This window comes from Bemisia tabaci, chromosome 4 (genome assembly GCF_918797505.1).
Source record: "Bemisia tabaci chromosome 4, PGI_BMITA_v3".
Taxonomy (NCBI): domain Eukaryota; kingdom Metazoa; phylum Arthropoda; class Insecta; order Hemiptera; family Aleyrodidae; genus Bemisia; species Bemisia tabaci.
In genome coordinates, this window is record NC_092796.1 from 1,453,539 (window position 1) to 1,473,657 (window position 20,119).

Below are 20,119 nucleotides of genomic sequence, written 5' to 3' on the forward strand. Positions count from 1 at the left end.
GTGTACTTATCAAATTTTCCCACCATTCGGACTCAAAATTTGATTCATTCATTTGCAAAATGCTGGCTGAGAAATGCTAAAACTAATTTTAAATCAACTACTTCCAGCTAATTTTTTTCTTAACCTCGTGAAGCCATCTCAAAGGTACGTTACTTATTTTCTCATTCAAAAATATTTGGGCACTCGTAAATACATCATGATACCTTCTTTAGCAACAGATCATTTAAAAAGATAAGAAAATACATGAAGTCAAAAATATGCTATGTCTGTCTGACTTACGAACAGAATGTTTCATCATTCAAAATAATAAGTTTATAAATTCTAGATCACTAATAGTTTTTGTTGTGCATCATAAGATTAAAAACGGAGATTTCAAACAAAAGTTAATTGAAAAGATATGGGCGTTGACAGGAGATCAAATTTCGGAGGATTGGAAGATTTAAAATTTAAAACTAACTACAGAATTTTTTTTTCCAGCTTCCTTCGTCTCCTCTATAATGTGAAATCCAATAATTAAAACGTTCAAATAGAAAACGGCTGACAGTGCCTACTGACAAAACGTCACGGAGTGAGATTGGGGTAAAAAATCGAAACGCACATATTTTCGGGGGAAACGTGGCATCGGCGAGCTAGCCACGGTTAAAGTGAACATCCCGGGAGCGCATACGGAAGCTGTTATGAATTCGAGTAGGATTTATGTCCGCGCATGAAAAAAGCGCACTTATTCACGGGAACCGAGGATCGGGCTTCCACCTGAAGTTTTAACGGCCATTCCGTTGAAACATACATAAGCGTCATCGCGTAACGATTGAAAGCTTTCGCCAGATATCGCTTTACCGCAAATCACATCTTCAGGATTCCGCATATCGTAATCCGCATGTAAGAATGAGGCGACTAGCATCAGGGCAACTTGAGAGATGCGGGGAAAATACTTGGACTTTTTTCGAAGAATTTGTTAATGAAAAAAAATTACCAAATTTAGGTCACCGGAGCTTCGTGATTTCATTACTTCATTGAGTTTTCCGACTTCGAGAAGTTTCATTCCAGTGCAGTTGAATCTAAGGATCTGAAAGGACGGTTTTCTGCGACTTCTCGGCTATCCGTAGGTGATAAAACCCAAGGTGACTCCTTTCGCACAATTTTGACCAGGAACTTTTGCTACCTGTTACGCATTTTTTGCATCGAGAAATTGTGGCGATTCTTGAAAGTTGGAAACACTGTTATTCCTCCATTTAAATGTGCGTAAAGGTCCAGTTACACAACCAAATTGAGCCATCAAATTGGGCCTATCATTGGTCGCATCCTCACCTCAGGTCTTTTTCCACCAATCAGAGCTTCAGTTTGATGGCTCAATTTGATCGTGTAACTGAACCTCAAAACAATCGATCCTTGCCAAAATCGCCACCGAAGGGGGGGGGGGGGGCGTTGAGGGACTCATACTCCCTGGATTCTTTATCAGGCTATTTTGCTGAATAACGGTTGAAAGAATGCCATGTAAGTAGGAGAAGTCATGAAAATTTGCAAGCGTCAAAAAACAATTTTCGATGAGGAAAACTGCATAAATGAACCCCGGATGAATTCCCTCGTAAAAACTTGGAGCATTTTTAGTAATTAAGGATGGCGCGACATCACTCGTCCGAGGAGCCGGCACGATCCTGAAACATCACCTGGCAAAATCTTGAAAACCGTTGGTTTCAATAAAATCCTCCTTTCCGAACGTGCGAATGCCGCCGCCGGCAAGGAACTATTCCCAGACGACGACGTGACATCATTAGCTCCGTCCCGAGGAGTAAAAAACACTCGAATCTGGACGCTATAACGAGGGCGGTGCGTTTTAGTGCGGAGTGCACACATTCCCGCCGTGTAATGAACCGGTGTCACACAATGATTCCTTCCCGATGGGAGTCGCAGTCTAGATTCGGAGGCGGCTCGTAATTAGCTCGACGCCGCGCCGCCGCGCCGCGACGCCAGATGGAGCTCCCGGCGCCGCGCGCCGCTGGAACCCGGGCGCTTTCCTCGTGGGATCCGGCGGCGTCGCGTCGGAACCAGTTGCGGGCCTCGACGACTCGCCGCGATTTTCGGATGTTTCACTGGAATTTTTTCGCGCTCACGGCCGCGATTGCACTTTTTACGGCCGGTAATTGACACTTCGACAGGACCGATTTGTGATGGGAGACATTCAACCTTGGAACAATTCCGCGCATGCGCCCTGTGGAGAATTTGCACGGTTATTTGCAAGCAAAAACAACTCATAATGCATGGCAATAATGTCGTATACGCCCAAAAATCTATTCCTCCATTCTTTCTTGGATTACGAGCTTGAAAGTTCATCGGGCTCCAAATTACGAAATTTCCTTAATCTTCCACCCTCAAATGGCTGCCGAGGGACCGATCCCCATTACAAGAAAAGAAAAACTGCCTGTTAACTCTCTTTGACTTGCTGGTTATGGACTAATTTACTCAATATTTTCACCTTCCAAATTGAAAAACTCATAGGATCAGTGCGAGCAGTTCAGTGCGTTCAGTTTTGATTCATTTTTGATAAGTCGCCCCTTGAAAAACAGGGTAATCGCCGTCTTCCACCGCAATTATTGTGTGCATACCGCTTCTTTCTTCCATTTAATTCGACTAGTGATTAGCGGAAGCGTGGAGAAACCGGTGAAAATATTTTCATCATTGATCGCTGAAACCAAGGTTGAAGAAACCATGCTACACTTCTATGAGGTGGATGACGTCCATTACTGTGTCAATTGGATCGCGCGCCGCGTTTAGCAGAAAGGAGCGAAGCTACATCAGCTATGGCCAAATTTAACTCGGCAGTTTAATTTTTTACAAGAGAATGTTTGTGGGACTTTTTTTGAAAATTTTAAGGAATTTGCTTTAAAATATGCAGAAAATTCATTTATTTGCAAAAAACCGTTCAACAGTTTTCGAGGAAAAATTAAATTGCCCAATTAAATTTGGCAGTAGCTGACGTGGTTTGGTTCCTTTTTACCAAGCGGTGCATCGAAAGGTTACTTACAGCGTCAATATTTGACGGCGGTAACTCTTGAGCGTTTTCACGCATCTAAGTATAGTTCTAACTTTCCTTGTTCAACAGAGCAATGGGCCTGTTGCAAACTTTTGCTAGAGCAAAACTAAGAGTTGTTTCATATAGATAATGCCTCAAAAATCACGATGAGCGCATCGGCAAACTCTGAAATGCACTCATAACTTCACAATCTGCGTAAGAAATTTGCGGTTTTTTGAGCTTCCCGCTTCAAAAACGATACTACGGCACAGGTGAACATTTTGTAAGAGGAGTCGTTCCATCGTCGGCAATAATCATCATAGCCGACGCCAATCCGCCAAAACACGTTTGATGGGACGAGATAACACCTGAACTGGATTAGACCAGATAACAATCGGTGTGTTAACGTTCATATTTTCCACGCCCGAATTGATTGACCTTGAACTCTCCTTGAATTACGCGCGGAACTGCGTGCAAGCGTCGGCCATGATGAATATCGCTGACGATGGAGCGACTCCTCTAACAAAATGTTCACCTATGCCGTAGTATCGTTTTTGAAGCGGGAAGCTTAAAAAAACGCAAATTTCTTACGCAGATTGTGAAGTTATGAGTGCATTTCAGACTTTGCCGATGCGCTCATCGTGATTTTTGAGGCATTATCTACAAGAAACAACTCTTATTTTTGCTCTAGCAAAAGTTTGCAACAGGCCCATTACGGCATCTCAAAATTTCAGGTTTCACTCCAATTGGGAGCAGTCCCGGAAATCTTCGAAAAACACCTCTAAACTTCCACAAGCGATAAAATAATATTCCCACACAACCGAAGTGCACCAGCAGGAAATATCGGCTACCCTGCCGTGTTAAGGAAAAACGCCGCTTGAACATTCGAGAGTTGCAAAATTTCTTCGGGTAAAATGATTTTGAGGAAGCTTATGCATATTTTTCCGTGAAATTTTCGGATATGTTGGATGAAGTTGTGAACAAAATTATCTGCAAAATTTGAAGAGATACACCTATTACTACAATTTTTCCAATAAATTCTGTTTTTAATGAGGGGAAACCTGTCAACGTCTAGAGGCTCATACGACGTTTTTCCGTGGCTCGGCAGTGCTGCCAAGCAAAAGCAACTCATAAGCGACTTGTGGTGACTTGCTCTGCATCGATCAAAATCGGATAGGAGCGGACCCGTCCTCGGATCTGGATCTTTTTCGACCGCCCAGCGAGCAGCGCGACTGCGCCTGCGCAGTCCTGATGCGCAGGGGCCCGCAGATTCGCCGGCACTGATACCCGGCGACTCCCGAGCGTGCCACTACATGACTTGGCTTGACCAACGGCGAGGAACTGGTTTCACGCCGTTGCCGGGTTACTCATGCCCAGTATCGATCTACGGAAGTTAGGATCATCGATTAGGGAGCCGTTTTCTCACGTTTTTACTGACGGTGCATTTACACGACGCGCCAGACTCGAAGCTGATAGCCAGTTGTTGGGTAGAAGTTATGGACTGATTCAGTGGCTATGTCTTTCGATGCATGATCAGAATTTAATTGGTTCGTTTGGATTTTGCTGATCCTCTGAAGCCCAGAAAAATTCAATCGGCCAAAAAACGCAGGCATTTGAGATTGAGTTCATGTTTGGGTCTGTATTGAAAGATCGTATGGAATCGAAAAAATTGCAAGATTTCCCATAATTTGATTTAATTTATGTGTGGAATGTTAGTACTTACCACTAGCAACGGCTTCCTTACGCATAAGGAGAATTTTTCTTTGGAGACGAATTTGTCGTCCTCTTAAAATATCCGGGACAGTCATCCGCATCCCTTACGATTCCCGGTCCAATTCCCTATATTCCTTAAAATTTCTGTCGAAATCCCCAAAACTTCTGAAAGATCACCACTATAAAATATTTTGGCTGGGTGATAAAATTTAAAGGTTCTGCAGCAAAATTTCCTGACTTATCGGATCTTTTCTGACTTCAAGAACACGTCACCCTGTTCGACGGTTTTCATTGGCAATCAAGATAATTTGGATATTCCAATTATGGCCACGGAATCGTGCCGAAAAGCGCATAATCGAGACGTTGGGTGCAGAAAGGGCATTTTTTGGTTCCGATGTCTCCAGTGCTGATCTCTATTTCAGAGATGAAAATGTTGGGTGAATTTTCTGAAATCTTACATTTTCAGCACTGTAAATCATAAAGAATATTCAGTAAAATTTCCAAAAAATCACATGCATTTCCCTTTAGTTATAATGAACGAAACCTTAGCTGAGATTTTACGACACCGTAATATCGAGAAATGCCCTTTCTGCACCCAACGCTTCAATCGTCGTAGCTACAACCAGTGTCCGAGCTTCCACTTGCACCCCCGCCCCCGCATTCCCGGAGCTCATCGAAGGTCGAGCGGGGGATTTTTCCGCGCTGGCGAATGGCGACAACGGCGCGGCCCGGGCCCCGACCGACCGTGTACCTAATTTGTTATCGCTCCGAGTTGGCGAATCAGCAAGTCCGTTTATCCGCGCCATCTGGTCACGACTCCTCTGTCTTTACCACCTCATTATCCCCCGATCTCGTTAATTACATGTCTTCCCTCCGCCACCACCCCCTCCCCTCCGCGGGGCATCTTCACCGCCCGCGACACCCCGGGCAAGAGTGTGCTCGACTCCCGTAACCTTGCACTGTCCGCGCGGCGTTGCTTGATCAGCAAGTTCGACGCGGGGTTATTCAAGAGGGGCTTCGGTCTCATACGGAAACATGGCATTTCTGCCGAGCGACTTAAGCGCCACGGTGACTATGACCTGCCAGGATGCGGTGTGACGCTAGAGATGCTCTAAATCCACCACTTTCACGGCTCGAAAAGTCTTCTCTCTTCTTCCCTCATTTCGACGGGAGAGGTATTTCCTTTACGTAGCACGGGTAAAATACACTGAAAATAAAAAATGTATGGGCTGTACAGACATACCGTCCGTTATGAGCTCAGATACCGAAAGTTCCGGGTGCTGGAGCCGTAGCCTTGACTGCTCCGGGTGCTACGCCCGGAACGCGGACGTATGTCTACACAGCCCGCATGTACGGCTTCCAGGGCCGGAGTTTGTTTGTTTGTTTTTTTTTTTTTTTTTTTTTTTTTTTCAGTGGAGGGGAAGGTATCCCATATTATTATGTTCGTTACGCATTTGGATCGCGTTAAACAGAGAGGAACCAAGCCACATCAGCTATTACCAAATGTAATCGGAAAATTTAATTTTTACATGAAAACGGTTGTGCGGATTTTTGAGACAATTTCAGTGAATTTTCTACATACTATGACAGACTTTCCTTAAAATTTTCAAAAGGCATCCGCACAAACGTTCTCCTGTAAACAAATTAAATTGCCCGATTAAATTTGGCAACAGCTGATGTGGCTTGGTACCTTTCTGCTTAACGCGGTGCATTCCATGTCCAACCTTTCTGGAAGGCTCGCTCTACCACGCGGCGCAAAGTGCATTAAGACATGCATGAGGTCAGAGGTATGAATAGGAAGGAGTATATGGGTGGCGGCTCGCAACATTTTAACTAAAAATGCACACAAATGCGAGGTCAACGACGTTAGCGCGGTTTCATGGTGCGGAAGCATCGGGAATCGCTCGTAAAACGGTTCCGTAAGTAGGTATAAGACATTAAGCGGGGCGCGCTCGCAACTTTCCTACTCGAGCAGGAGTTTCCCGCTTTCCCGGGCCCGGGCGCTTTCCTTGCCCGCTACTTGATCGCCCATCGACAATGACGGAAAATCCGTTTACGCTCGTTACATACGTCGATAGAGAGTTTCCCGGAAGCCCGATCGGAAGCCGCTCCCGCGGAAAATGAAAATACCTCGTAAAAGTGAACGCGCCTGACCTCTGGTGGTGCATTATTGCATTATTAACGCTGAAGGCTCCTCATTAGCGCTCGTCATGCTATCGATTCCCTCTGCCGTCCCGCTCGCCGCGTTGCGTTATCGCCACCTTAACGTCCCCTTCTTTCCGCTTTAACCTGTTGTAATTAATCGGTGTGGTCGTTAATTCTTGGCATGTGTAATTTGCAGCGCATTCTGGACGTGTAATTTTGCTTCGAGTATGAATTTTAAAAATTATCGAGTTTCTCGCGTTGGATGAAAGAGGGATACGGATTAAAACGAGCTGACACTCTATGTGAAGAAGCGAATCTGTATTGGACGAAAGTGTTGATCGAAAATATGAGAATTAAGACATTAATAGTCTTATAAGACTTATAAGACGTAGAAACAGAATCAGCAGATTCCAATATGACGTCACAGGGGTGCAAAAGGTGCCATTCGGCCGAACATTTCACGAGATGATCCGGCATTTTTTCCTCACTCACTTCCGAGAAGTTTCCTCTCTTTCCAAAATGTTTCAAGATGTCCTTCTTTCATTTTCTCTCTTTCCATTCGCTTTCGAGAATTTGCTCGAGACGTCTCCGGAAAAGATCGGTATATCGCCGGAACCTTTGCCAACAACTTTCTTCTGGGTCGTTTGAGACAAAAAAATTCTTTCATTCCCAAAAATGTCCTCACTTTCCAAAAAATTCCCTCACTGATCACTCCCTCATTTATTTTAGTATTACTCGAGTTATCTCCTTATCCGAGTAATACTATTTTGAAATCTTCATCGAGACGTGAAAACTCATAAAGTTATACGGCAAAATCAAGCAAGAGAGGGTAATTTCTAGTTTTTCCATGGATTTCCCCTGACATTTTTCAACCAGGGTTTTTCTCCCACTTAAATGACGTTCAAAACTCAGCCAAGATGTTATTTTCCAATGAACCATTCAAATTGAGGTTCCTCCATCTTTGGAATCAAACCGACCGATATCTCATACTCAATCGGGTCTGAGTGATTCGAGCGTATTCCGATTTGATTTTTAACGAAAAAACGAGAGCGGCATGAAACGTGAGGAAGAAATGAAAGATTGGAAATTTCAGTGAAATATTTCATGAAATTTCACGACACTGTGAAATATTTCATGAAATTACACATTTTTCAGGGGCTAGAGTATGCAATCCGCACTCAAACACACAAAAATAGAAGAAAGTCACACATTTTGCATTTTGTGAAACATGCAAAGGAACTGGTATTCTTCAATAACTCTCATAAGTTTCTGAAATTTCATGTAATATTTCGCTTGTTTCAAGTTTCTATTTTTCATGCAATTTTGCCACCCCGAAGGAGAGGATCCGGCAACAAGGCACCACAAACCGAGGGAGATCGACCGAAACAGAGCTCGGTACAAATCGAGGAAACGGTAAACTCGCGAAATCGAACTTTAAATTTCAGACTTCTTCCCGCCCGACGTGCAAGCTCCTTGGGTAACTTTCGGAGCCCCGTCCCTCTTCCCGGCCGCTGAGCCCGGAAATTACTTTTCGTTAATTTACAATTGCTCCGTCGACTTTGAAACGCACCATTAAAATAAATTATGCTAACTTATCTTTTTATAGAAGCCCCAATTCCCTCGATTACACTTCGATGCCGAGCGCGAAGGAGCACGCTTGCCGGCTCGAACCGCGCCCCGCACCGAGATCCCCGGGCGGGAGGATGCGTCAGCGCGATCTGGCGGCGGGGCGACGAACCCCGGGGTGTTTTGCTGCCGCGTTGCCGAACGGCCTCCGCGGACCCAGTTGAAAATTCAGATTTCAGGACGATTCGGCAATGTCAGTGGCGTTATTGGCATGTTAAACGGGAGCTTGACAGTGTTTAACAGAACAAATATTGAACTCCGCGCCAAGTGCACATTTCCCCGAAATGAATTCGCAGTGCATCCTCTGTTTAGTTCCGCCCTTATCTTTGGCTCCTTTTCGTGTGTCTCGGCCTCGCTGGGTTCAAGCGCCACTGAAAGCGACGGATGTTTAGCAGCAATTTTAATTTTTCTGATATGAAAACAACTCTTTCTTAATTTCTTTGATTTTTGCAATTTAAAGAAAATGAGCACCAGACTGCTTCAAAAAACCTATCTGTATATAATTTTTGTGCTATAATGTGGACGGGAGTATATACTAATTGAGAAACATAAACAACGTACCTACATTGACAAGGGGTTGACTATAAAAAATACAAAAATGGAATTACAGCAGTCATCCGATGTAAAAAGGAGCATTTTTCATTAAAGGCTTTCAATATTTAAGTGCGCATATTTTTTTTTAGTTTTGTCCTCAGTCTTTGGCGAGACCATACATTTGAACGATCCAAAATTGATAGGACAGAGACAAATCTATGTTTTTATAAACCTTTTAGTGGTTCATGTGGAACACCACTAGGTATAGGCATGTGCTATTATTATACATGTCACCTTTACTACTATTAGTGGTGTCCATATGAACCGCTAATGAGTCAGTTAAGCTCGGGAGGGATTTGCCTGCAAATAGTCAAATCTTACAGTTTTCGGTACGAGAAGAACGATGCGCACGTCAAAATTTCACGAAATATTGTCTCCGCGGAGATATAACGCTTCCTTTTTAGGGGTCCTCGAAAACATGTTTGAACCGACCGCCGTGAATTCTTGGATCTACGCGTCATAAGACGGGAAGATGGCGGCGGCGAAGCCGACCTGCTTACTACCACCACACTGTCATTGTTGACATCTCGATTTCGCGTTTGAGGTTAAGTGAGCTCTGTGTGAATGTTTCATATCCTACATACATCTGTATCGCATTCTGATTGAAAAGCTTAGAGAATTGAGAACAATGGATATGAATTTCAAACAAAGTAACCGACATAACCTCCAATTGACCAACAAAAACATACCGCCAACGCGTCGCCGCCGTGTATTCTTCCACTACGCTTTCCGCCGCCATATTGATCGTGACGTGTACGTCCAAGACCTACGAGCGCGCAGTTCAAACGCCGTTTTAGGCCACCCTAATTTTTGGCACTTTCAAATAAACTTTTCTCCTGTTTGCAGTCATCAAAAAAATTTAGGAAAAAAACCGTAAGCTTCGGTCACTTACTACTTTCGAATGACACAATAAAAAAAAATGACTTAACTGACTCATTGGCTTATAAGCCACAGCTTATTCTCAGTGTCCTACGGCTGACCCAGTTAACCTTACATATTGGAGACTGTGCCGCACCGAGAGAAGACTTGAAAACGTAGTCATTCGGCGGCGGCCTGGGCCCGGAACAGCGGAGGGGCCCGCGGCTCTCTTCCTCTGTGGAGAGCGGCGCGCGATTGAAGGGGCCGCGATCAGAGACTATCAGAGTCAATAATGCCCGAGTCAGTTAATTTATCGGATTCTCAGTCCTGTAAATCAAGCGACAGATCTGCCACGGACGCAAAGCTGGATAATAATAAGGGTAACTCGCGGAAGCCGTTGCCAGAACGCGCACAATATCCACAGTTCCGCCCAACCTCGCGAGGGGGGGACCCGTGCGAGGCGGCAACGCGCCCGAGGGGCGAGGATCCGAAAAGATACGTGTCATTCCCAGATAATTTTTCTTCGCGCGGATCAAATATCACTCCCCTCGGACTTCGTTAAAACCTCGGGGTGCGTGCCCCTCCCCCCTCGATCGGTCCGTCTGGAACCGGTCGGTTTTTATGGAATCGGTGACTCCACAAAACAACAACGGTGCGGTTTGGGTTTGGGGTTGGACGGGGAGGGGGGCGGGTCGAAAGTTGCCCAACTTGATTAAGGCCGCGCCGGGTGCGGTGAGGGGGCTTGATAAAAATTTCGCTGACTTAGATGGATGACTCGCTCGATTGGCGTGAGCGGTTTCCAGGATTTGAGAGCGGGCAGGGGGCAGGGGGGATTTCGTGCCGTTTCGCGCCTTTTTTTGGTCCGAGGAAAACGGTTGAAAGTACGGATGGTTTTTGTTTGGAATACGGTGCAATATGCATACGACGCGAGAGGGGACAAAAAATCCAGGTAAAGGTGGTACTAGGAAACCTTATGATTGCCAGGAATTCACTTGATACAGATCTCTGAGATCTCCGTATTTTGCCACAGCATATTTGGACCGCGCTAAGCAGAAAAGAACTAAGCCACACCAGCTATTGCCACGTTTAATTGGGCAATCTAATTTTTTACATGAAAACGGCTGTTCGGATTTGTGTACAAATTGCAGTAATTTCTGCATGGTAGGTACGAAACAAATTCCTTAAAATTTTCCAAGGAATCCGCACAAACGTTCTCTTGTAAAATACTAGATGATTGTTCAGTTGAATTTGGTAATGGCTGATGTGGCTCGGTTCATTTCTGCTAAACGCGGTCCATTTTCCCTCTCATTTTTCCGAAGAGAATTTCCGGTGATTAGTGACTACCGAGAAAGTTCGTAATTGCATAGGGTTTCTTTCAGTGCAGAAATTCCTGGAATATTGTTGAGTTAAAGTTATTAGGATGCAACACGCCCAATGGTTCTTAGTTTTCCTTCCTTTCTGCGTAATTTTTGTTCTACACCTATAAATCAACTTGTGAAGTGCATCTACTCACGAGGAGCGCTGGACTCAGCTCGCGGCGCTAATAAATCAGAGAAACGCAAACAATGATTTCTGCAAAGCGTTTTGTCACCTCACAAAAGTTCGTCCTCCACTATCAAAAAACACTTTACGACACATTAAACTATACATTGCATATATTCGCCAAAACAGCGTTTTCGGTCAAGTTTCTGAATCTTTAAAACATACTTCCGCGGCCTGCACGCTTACATGTGTAATTAGTAGAAACCAACTACCTTAAATTTCTAAGACGATAGCAATACTCCTTCAAGCTTTTAAAAATTAGTCGACTCGCTGATTTGTATCCCATTTGCGCCTGGAGAGCGCTTTCGGCCAAGTTTCCAAATTTTTAAAAAAATACTTGCGCGTCTCACCCGCCCAAATTTTTAATTTATATCAAAATTTGTTTATCAGCAGGCTACTACCTTGAATGTTTAAAGCTCTACCGTACTGCTTCATCTTAAAAAAAAAAAAAAAAAAAAAAAAAAAAAAAAAAAAAAAAAAAAAAATCATAAAACCGACGAAATTCGTTAATCATCTTTGGAACCGTACATTTCAAAAATATGCGATAGGCACCACTTAAACTTCACTTAGAATTCTGATACTTGGCCAAAGTTGTTTTTTTTAACTAAATGGAACACTGTTTTTTCCAGAAAACGCAACTTTTCGTGGGACGACTGTTTATTGGGACACCCTATACAGCTGACATTTTCATCTACACCCTTCATCTCGTCAAAAAATAGTGAAGGATCAAGTATTCCAAGCTCGAAGGGAATTATCCACGACATGCTTGGATGCATTTGACAAAATGTCTAAATTGACTACGAGGCAGTTAGGCTTTGGCATAAACAATTTAGCTGGAAATTTGTCCATTCAGAGGTGAATATGAACCGAAGTTGGGTTGTCAGTAAGTATTGACGCCCTGCGCTAAATCGTGAGGCCACCGAAGTCTTTACGGTCCGAAGGCATGCGCTTATCTAGCCCGAGTCGCGAACGCAACCCAAATTAAACCCGGCGAAACTTAAGCCACGGTTTCACACACAACGAGCGACGATGAAGCCGGGCTATCGGATGCAATGATTTTAATCCTGCCTATTGCCACTGAAAAGGAAGACATCTGGGCGAGTATACCTTTAATAGAAGAAAACGGGCACTGGAGGATGCAATTCTGATCGGTTCAGTCATTTCAGGCTTCGTGTAGATCTTGGGAACCAAAAAAATATGGTCAACGCAGGAGTGCACAAAACGCCCGATCGCGCGCCCGGGTGGGCGTGTGAGAAAGTGGGGAAACCTCCAAAATGTGGAAGGAGGCAAAATTTTGAAGGGTCATCAGTCGAAAGTCAACGAAAAACAGGATAAAAAGTCCAACTGAGGAAGGTTGAGTTGTCAGCCGAAACGTTTTGGTGGCATTTATGTGAGCCTGGTTACCCAATGTTTTAAATTGTTATTATTATATATCTTGTCACGGGCTGTCAAACATCTCTCATGTTCCCGAATAAATGTGACCGTTATGAAAACCCGAATTTTGGAGCGTTTTCCAGTTGATTATTTGGGCGGTCAAAAACTCCTGGAAAATTCCTTCTGACATCAGGATGGTTACGGTTCTCTCGATTCGAGGAATAACAAAAAGTTGTGCAAGAGGCCCATTGGAAAATGTAGTGTAATAATTTATTGGGCCCGGTCGTGCGAGCAACTCCGCGTCGGGCGTTCTCTGTGGGGCCGCGGCTTTAAGCGGCATTTTCCATCCCTCCCCGATGAACTTCCCTGGTGGAGTCTCCGTAGCCGAGGAACTTGGGCCCCGTTTGCTTGGCTAATTACAGCCCGAAACGCAGTCGTTCTCGGCGAGCGCTAATAGACCTGCGAAATTCCCTTCCGTTCACGCCGCCACCGCAGCGCTCCGCGACACGACGGTCTCCACGCGAAACTTGTCCAACTCGCGCGAAAACCCCTAAAAATAATTAACGCCACCTGACCCGAACAGGGAAGAGAGGTGTGAGGGATGAGGGCCCAAGTTTGGCTGGAACACCAATTGCGGAACACCTCAAATTTGGCTCTAGAGGTTCAAGGTGAAGTTTTACATTGATGCTAGGTGGTAGACAAACATTGATGGGCAATTGCATAAAAATCTATATTTTTCATAAACCGGAAGCACTGAGAAGTTTACAACAAGCTGGACATACCTACCTATGAAAATGTAAGCGCGTATTTTTGTTCTTGGAGATTTAAGCTTCTTGGAAAAGTTCAAAATTCTTTTGCAACTTACTTAGCTCGTCAAACGAGCCCCGAAGTTTATGACTTCCGTAAAAATTACGGTTGAATACCCTAAAATTATAATCGTTATTGAGGAAATTACGTCTTCATATGTGCTTGAATACTAATTTTTTCTCTTTTCTTTTTTCCTTTCTGCAAAATGTGTTTCAATATTTTTCAATTTATTGCGTCGAAAATCTTCTCATTCCTTACCTACAGTGTTGGTTGAAAATATAGGTGATGCATGCGATACGTCGTCCATTGGTGACTAGGTTATTAATTTTATCCTGTTTTATTTTCAAACTGACCCCTGCTGTTTTTTTATAATTTCTTATAATTTCCATATTCCTAAGGCCACCTTCTGGATATGAGATCAATTCTTTCAACCACACCGTTTATAGATATAAATATTGAAACTTTACGTGTTCCGTGAAAAGCGGGGCGTTTGGGAAGTTGACGAAAATATCTGAAACCGCCTGCTTCCTAGTCGGCCCGGCTGAAATCTGAAATCCACCAGGAAAGCAGTCCCGATTAGTTCGCGGGAGTAATACCGTAGCCTGATGTGAGATTACTTCCGACTTAATAGCCACCCCCTCCTCCCGTGACTACGGAAATTAGATCCTGCAACACCTGTTACCGCTGAAACTTCAGCCCCAAGATAACCTCCTACCCCTCCCGATTCGACAGTTCGCCTCCTCATACTAATCCGTCTGGCGCTGAAGTGAAAGCGTTTCGCCGCTGAGCCGGGATCCAAGAGCGCTGAGCTGAGGAATAAGGGACCACGGCGTGAATTAAGGAACGCTGACAGTTTGGACTATCGCCTCGCTAAAGACAACTCGAGGTCGCTCAAATAAAAGGGGCTCCCTTCTCTACCTTGAGTATTGAGGAAATAGGACGCGAATATGGTAGCAACGAGAAAGTAACCGCCCATAGAAATGAAGGTTTGGAACTATGCGATTGTTACTCCCAAGCCGTTGCAAAATCTTTCCGACAGGGCTGGATCTATGGGGAGCCGGCAGTGGGGGATGTAGGGAGGCAGAATGGCACGCCCCTGGATCCCCCACTGAAGAAGGCCAAAGAAGAAAAAAAGAAGGAAGGAAAAAGAGGGAAAAAGAGGGAGAGAAAAAAATAACTCCTAAAAATTTACTCCCAATGATTTTAAGACAGAAGTATACTTAAATCCAAAATTTACCAAACCAAAGGTTACTCAACACCGCAGAAATAAATAGTCCATATACTGAATTAAAGTGACAACTCTGAAAGAGATAGTATTCGTCATTGTTCAAATAATGCAAAAATTGAATGCCACAACTGTATAAAATTAAATCTGAGAGGAACGAATGATTTTTTTTTTCTTTAATACGACGATGAAGTTGTTTCTGTAGGTATAAACACTGACGGAAAAAATGGAAAAAAGAAATGGAGGTATACCTCCTACCCCAGTATTGTTTTAAGCTCATGATTTTGAACATGCCTCTTACGACATGACGCATATTTTTCTGTTGTTAAAAAAATACAGATGTTTTGAAGAATTAGTTAAAATAAAAAATTTCGTTGGATTTCAAAAATCATTTTTCCACTTCATCCTGTAGTAACATGGTACTTTTCCCCGTTTTTACCTTCCATAATTTCTGAACTTGTTCGAGCGGCTTTCAGCCACCTCGAGTTCAAACACTTGTACAGTAAGATTTCAGTGAAATGCGACGCGAAGGACGAGATTGCATGCGATTTCGACTGAAATTCGCGGAGCAACTTGTGAAGTTGCGGGGGAGGAACTCGAACCTGCCGAGAAATAGGTTTCGCAGATTATTAAAACTCTCGCATGCGTTAAATGCAAATGAAAGGGGCTAAATCTAGCATTAATACATAACTTGGCGAAACTCTTGCCTCGGTCTCGCTAAGGATTCGCGCATCTCGATGTGAAAAGGAAAGTTCCGCCGCGGTTTTCTACATCTTCTCCGGTTTCCCGGTGTCGCGCAGACGTTTCAGCTTCCGACAAAGTTAATACGGGAATGGACCACTAGACAGGCTAAGAGTTTAACTACCTTCAGACATGAATCCCAGACAAAATTTCGTACGGTGGAATACGCTTAAAATTTTTAAGATGAACTCACTCATCAAAGGGTTATATTGTTTGTACCTACCTTAAGAGAACATAGAAAAAAGCTTTAGTTCAAACATTTAATTTTTATCATTAAGGAAATCATTTTATTATCATTTTATCATTTTTATTTATCATTTTATTTTTTAAGGAATATTGAAGGGTAATTTTAGAAAGCAACTTGAGAAACCTTGAGAAACTTATTTTGGACGGTAAAAAGTTATTTTAAAAACTCCGTTCTTAACAAAACATTTAATTTATAAAAAAAAATTATCCAATATTTTTAGAAATATTTTACAAGTGTTTGTGAAATAATTATTTTTAAAAAATTACCTTAAATCTGTACCTAAATGTCTATGAATGACTTTAAACGTTTCAAAATGCATTTGTAACGATTGGAAAACGACTTCTGACCATTTTGAAACCTTTAACTGTCACCAAAACGTACCTCCTTTCAAACTCTCGATTAAAAATTATTCTCAGCCGCATATTTTCGGGGGAGTGACGATTTAACGACATTTTTGGTCGCAAGTTTTGAATTAAGAGGATATTTTCAACGTCGGTAGGGAAATAGTTCATTAGTCAGTAGGGAAAATTAAAATTCTTAAGCTGAAAGAAAAATTTACTGGGAATACCTGTGATCATTTCGGTGCTTTTTAATCAAAGTTTCACAACTCATAGTTTGCCAGATATGTATACTCCTCATTGTATTGGATTACTACAATACTATTCGGTTTTGAATAACACACTCTGTCAAAGTACAGAAATGTTGAAGGAGGTAGGGTTTTACTTTTAAATACTTAGGTTTCTTGAGAGATTAATGTGATACTTAGGCGTTGGTACCCGAAATAAATAACTTCATCCACTCAATTTGATCCGAAGATTGCAAGTAGACACTAAAACGTAGTACACCTAATCGTAATTTAACTGATGTGAATACCACTGTAACTATGCACCACCAGAATCGCATTTCAAACAGAGTGATCACATATCGAGGTGCTTCGTCACAATATTTTTCTCTTGTTTGAACACAGTTCCTATCCCGAGTGTAATTTTATTATTTATTTCTCTTTATGTGTGTATCATGGGCTTATTTGTTTTTTTATTCCAATTTAACACGAATACTGGATATTAACGTCTTGCCCATCAGATTAAATAGACAATATTATATTAACTGAGCCTGTGTTGAGCGTGCGATAAAAGGTAATTATCTTCTTGTAATTCTGCATTATTGTATCTATTAAATTTGACCTAACAAGAATTGCCTAGATGCATGAAATATTTACTTACAAACTTTATATTAACTTAAAAGTCGATACAAATTTCAAATTGATAAAACGTTTTTAATAAACCAATTCATGCATCTATGCGATTCTTGGTAAGTGTAAGGGAATTTCTGCCGCTTGAGGATAGTTTTTCATTTGAACCATTGCACGGAGCTCCCACATATTGGAATGCATTGATTGAGTTTCACGTACCTAACAAACTTTTGCAGTTCAAAGATTTTCTCAGAACAAACTTTTTGATTCACTCTCAACCGCATAAACGCTTACAACCCGTAGGAAAATGTACGACTAACATCATCCGCGGCAAACGAAACAATATTTTAAGTTTTCTACGGAACAGTAACAAATTTATGAATTACTTAAAATTAAGTGACGGTTATTTCTGCGGTTTGAAACGTGGTGAGGCATTCTGAAAAATACTTAGTGTTTGTATTATTTGTATTTATACCTAAAATTTTCCTGTTAATCCGTTCTTCATGTTTGGAATACTTGATTAAAATGCGAATACGACGAATTATTGTATTTTCCGTAAACTTAAGAGAAACGCCGCGTAATTATATCTGCAGAACTAATAGAGGACTACCTATCGACTTAGATAGTGGAAACTCTGTTAAATCTCAGGACCATAAAAAATAATGCCTTAAGAATATAGAATAGGTTTACATGCATAGCAGAACTGGAGACACAAAATGATTTTTAGGCTGAAGTCGTGCCTGATGTTACACTTGAATGGATTGCATTTTACAAAATGGAACCAAGAGCATTCCAATTTCGCCGAGATTGCGAAACTTCTTTTACCTTGCAAATATAAACTGACCATCGAAACAAGTTATATCTTTACTCCCAATAAACCTTAGATGCACGTCGAAAATTACTCTTTGTACCTACATTTAATTTGTTTGCATGATTTCAGTAATTTTAATGCAAAGAATGTAAGTTGCACAATCCTAGCAACATTGGAAGTCTCTTGTTCCTTTCGGCAAAATGCAATCCAAATCAAAAATGAAGCTGTAGAAAATTAATAAGTCAACCGTCCCTTTCATTATTGTCGGACAGGTACTGAACAAAATTTACTCAAAATTGGAATTTCGTAAAAGAAAGGGTCAAAATTGTATGAATTGAATCACAGAAAAATTCCCTTAGCAGGATACATAACTCGGTTGGACGGCAATTGATATTTCGATTAAATTCACGTACATACTTGGGTACTTCACTTTGGTAATAAACTCCTTTGATCACTATCACTAATTTATAAAGCGGTAAAATCTACGGAAATTTATTAAATCTAAATTAGAGTATTCATTCATAGCTTCTTCCATTACGTTCTAACAATAATACATTTCATATTAGTATGGAAGAGTCAAAATTTCGATCAAGGCCTTAACTTTAAAACTTGTTTTTTGGCTATTACCTGTAGTTAATTGTAGAGATGTGAGGACGACGACCAGATTGAAGACACAGCTTGAATATTTTCTACAACTTGCGACACCCATTTCTGCAACGTTCCGTAGCACTATTTAATCAAATGAAGACTCACAAACTCAAATAATGCGAGTCATTGAACAGTGAAACACACCTTAACGCGGGTGAAAATAAAACTGATCAGAGTTAAAAGAAAAGCAGCTTTTCAGCGGAAGTTTAAAACGGATAAATCTGTAAACACCTTGGATAAATTTTTGCACGATTGAAAAAACCTAACCTCGAACCGCGTTGACTCAACGAGAAATTCCAACGATCGAGAATGATAATGAGAGAGGATTACACATAAAATCTCGCACAACTGAAAGAATAATATAGTATGTAGTAATCACTTTGTTGTTTTTCAACTAAAAGCACAGCGGGAGAATGATAAAACTAATAATTTAGAGTGAAGGATTTCCTCAGAATTGTGTTTCTTCTCTGAACCAAGGGCAAACAATTCACCGACCACTGAAGCACAGTTGAGTTTAAAGTTTCGGTGAAGACAAGGAGAAATAAATTCCAGGAAGTAAACCGGTAAAAGTCGAGAGTATTTCAAAATAGTATACTTCCTTTACGAGGAGCGAGGAAGTAAAAAACCCGGCGGTTATTTCGAAATGACGAAAGGAGCTGGTCAGACGGAACGCAGAGCGACATTACCTTACGGGACCGCAGATCGCATGCAACTGGATGTTTTGATTTTCCTTGGGCCGAAGCCGGTGCCTGCAGCGCGCGGTGCGGCCGGCGCGGCGTGCGGTTCGCTCACGCCGGCGCGATGCGCTCCGGGTAGACTATCCTTCAGGAGCCGCATGGCTACAGGTATCTCATTCGAAAACACATAATCAATCTCCACTCTGGAATGACACCTCGCGTCAAGTCGCGCCCCCCACCCTCCCAGAGTCGCTTTTGTTCCGTCCTGCTTGTTTCCCACCCAGTCTCGCCCCGCGGAATTTGTGAAAATTCAATTTTTTCACTCCAGACCTTCAGGTGTCCTCGCGACGACAAAAATTTCCAGGAGTAAAAAAAAACAACGATTCATGTAACTCTTCGTAGTTCTCTGAAGAACATCAACGAAAAAACTATTCTTCCTTAATCGTTTTTTTTCTTTTTAAGTTTAAATAATTACTTGCGCTGCTTAAACTTGGTGCCAGTGGCATTTTTATGCAACTGCGTCTGGAATTACTGCTTCTCAGAAAAACAGAAAAAAAAGTTGGAAAAGGAGTGAATTTTTCTCTGACATCATTCTAGGGGGTTCTTTCCCTCGCCGCACAGTTGATCGAATTCATCAGAGAGGTCGGACATGAAATTTTTGACTGAAACCGCAAATTTTTATGTTTATTTCGTCAAATTTTAAATTTTAAGGGTGGTTTTTAATGAAAATGTCACGAGAAAACCAATGGAACCACTTTTTGAAGCTCAAAATTGTTTACAAGTGTGTCGGAGAAGTATTCGTTTCCGAATATCCTCCTAAAATCGAAAGATTTTATGGCGGATATTCGGAAACGAATACTTCTTCGACAATCCGCTCCCACAAGTGAAGTTATAAGCTTTTAAAGTTTT

At 42.1% G+C, this 20,119-nt stretch overlaps 1 protein-coding gene across 2 annotated transcripts in view; it reads right to left on the reverse strand.

The window, feature by feature from the left end:
- The window catches only part of LOC109031245 (lachesin), a 559,402-nt gene extending 540,080 nt beyond the window's left edge, over positions 1-19,322 (reverse strand). The window contains exon 1 of one of the 2 annotated variants that reach the window (XM_019042658.2): positions 18,513-19,322. In XM_019042658.2, coding sequence (XP_018898203.1) covers positions 18,513-18,594 — 82 coding nt within the window. In that variant the 5' untranslated portion in view covers positions 18,595-19,322. The remainder of the gene's footprint in view (positions 1-18,512) is intronic. The other variant, XM_019042659.2, reaches the window with a different exon arrangement.
- Positions 19,323-20,119: the final 797 nt, after the last annotated feature.